At 43.0% G+C, this 1010-nt stretch overlaps 1 protein-coding gene across 1 annotated transcript in view; it reads right to left on the reverse strand.

The window, feature by feature from the left end:
• Positions 1-1010, reverse strand: part of FECH (ferrochelatase) — a 41879-nt gene that overhangs the window by 9971 nt on the left and 30898 nt on the right. The window contains 1 exon segment of the mRNA XM_012651799.1: positions 490-729. Within this exon segment, the coding sequence (XP_012507253.1) occupies positions 490-729 (240 nt within the window).

The following is a 1010-nucleotide window of genomic DNA, read 5'->3' on the forward strand; positions in this document are numbered from 1 at the left end:
TGTGCATCCCATGCTGTTCTCTTAGATGACAATGACTCCTAGATGCCTTGCAACCCAACGAGAACCTGTGTATAATAGCCCCAAGGAAAGGACACTATTAGGCAAAGAGAAGAAATTATAGAACATTAAAATTTTTCTCCTTAGAATTGGTGAAAAGCACAATTCTTTTTCTTAAGGAAATATAGCTGCTATTACTTTCAAGTAGTAGCACAGTAACGCGAACTAAACGAAATGATGCTGGCTGCTGTGACCGCTGGGCCACCTGATTTAACCAAAGCACAGGTGTCCTCTCCCACTGCTGACACGGGATGAACTCGGTGTGCTGAGGTTCTTACTCAGATGAAGCATTATTCAGAACCACGAGGACAGGATATGTGCAAACACATATAGTAAATGATATTTCTGAATGCTCCAATTAGATAGTTGCAAAGAAAATTTCCTTTTAAAGCAAATCACCATGGGATTAATAAACCAGATGGGTGCATTTACCTCATTGGCTAACACTTGCGAGTACTCGATATCCAATTCGTACAGTGTTTCGATGTGATCGCTGGTGAACGCTATTGGAACCAAAAGGATATTCTTCCTCCCTCTCTCACATAGCCCTTTGATAGATTGGTCTGTTTGAGGACCCAACCAGGGCATCGGACCCACCTATGAGAAAGGAGGATAAATGCGTGAGTGGACCGTTCTTCCCAATGAGGCTACAGCGCACGCACCTCCCACTACCTGGGGTGCATACACCTGCCTGTTAGGGGCGAGAGCCACTGTTTATACCTACACACTTGCTTGAGTGGGTCTTGATATTTCCACATTGAAGCTTGGATCCTTCTAGAAGTTGGCCCAGTATAAATAAATGTTTCTATTATTTACAACTAAAAATACAATATTAAACCAATGGAACTCAATGAGTCTTGTATTTCCCCTTCTATCTTGCTTGCCGAGTTCTCCCTGTCCATGGTGAGCAGTCAGGTTACTGAATGGCCTATGTCAAAGAGCTAAATCCAGTC

Source organism: Propithecus coquereli, unplaced genomic scaffold (genome assembly GCF_000956105.1).
Source record: "Propithecus coquereli isolate 6110/MARCELLA unplaced genomic scaffold, Pcoq_1.0 Scaffold37, whole genome shotgun sequence".
NCBI lineage: Eukaryota > Metazoa > Chordata > Mammalia > Primates > Indriidae > Propithecus > Propithecus coquereli.